Raw genomic sequence first — 596 nt, 5'->3', positions numbered from 1 at the left:
AGGGTCGGCGCGCCGGGCGGCCGGGGCCGCGGGGCGGCCGCCTGGCTTACCTCCGCCTGTTTCCGGACCACATTGTCGGGGCTGAGCAGGTTTCCCAGGAGCAGGTAGAACTGTTGCTGCTCCGCCGCGGCCGCCGCCATTGCGCTAGGCGTGAGAGAGAGAAGGAGGGAGCTGTGAGGCGCGCTGGCGGGCCGGCGGGAGGGTTGGGGGCGGGCCCAGCGCGGCGACCGGCACCAGCGGCGGCGCGGGGCTGAGGGGCCGGGCGGGAAGGGCGGGGCCAAGGGCCGGAGGGGGACGGGGCGGGGCCTCGCGCCCTCTCACCCCGCCGCGGCCGCCGGCGCCGGCATCTCATTGGCTCGCGGCGCGGGGGGCGTGCCCGGCGCCGCCTCCTCGAGGGCTACGCCGATTGGCCACGCACCCTGCCATGTCGTCACTCGGGCGCGCGCCGGGGGGCGGGGCAGGCGGCCTGCTGCGCGACCAGCGTGGGGTTGGGAGAGCCGCGGGGCGCGGCTGGGGAGGAGCCGGCCGCGCCGGCCGGCCGCGAGGGAAGCGAGGCCGGGTCTGGGAGGAGGGGCCAGCTCCTGAGCGCGGGAGAA

General features: G+C 79.0%; 1 protein-coding gene across 1 annotated transcript in view; it reads right to left on the bottom strand.

Annotated features, from left to right (window-relative positions):
• The window catches only part of Ipo5 (importin 5), a 33058-nt gene extending 32837 nt beyond the window's left edge, over positions 1-221 (bottom strand). The window contains exon 1 of the mRNA XM_055609671.1: positions 51-221. Coding sequence (XP_055465646.1) covers positions 51-140 — 90 coding nt within the window. The 5' untranslated portion in view covers positions 141-221. The remainder of the gene's footprint in view (positions 1-50) is intronic.
• Between the last annotated feature and the right edge of the window lie 375 nt (positions 222-596).

Source organism: Psammomys obesus, unplaced genomic scaffold (assembly GCF_907164565.1).
Source record: "Psammomys obesus unplaced genomic scaffold, mPsaObe1.curated_primary_1811, whole genome shotgun sequence".
In the NCBI taxonomy this organism is placed as follows: domain Eukaryota; kingdom Metazoa; phylum Chordata; class Mammalia; order Rodentia; family Muridae; genus Psammomys; species Psammomys obesus.
This window is presented reverse-complemented; position numbering and strand designations above follow the sequence as displayed.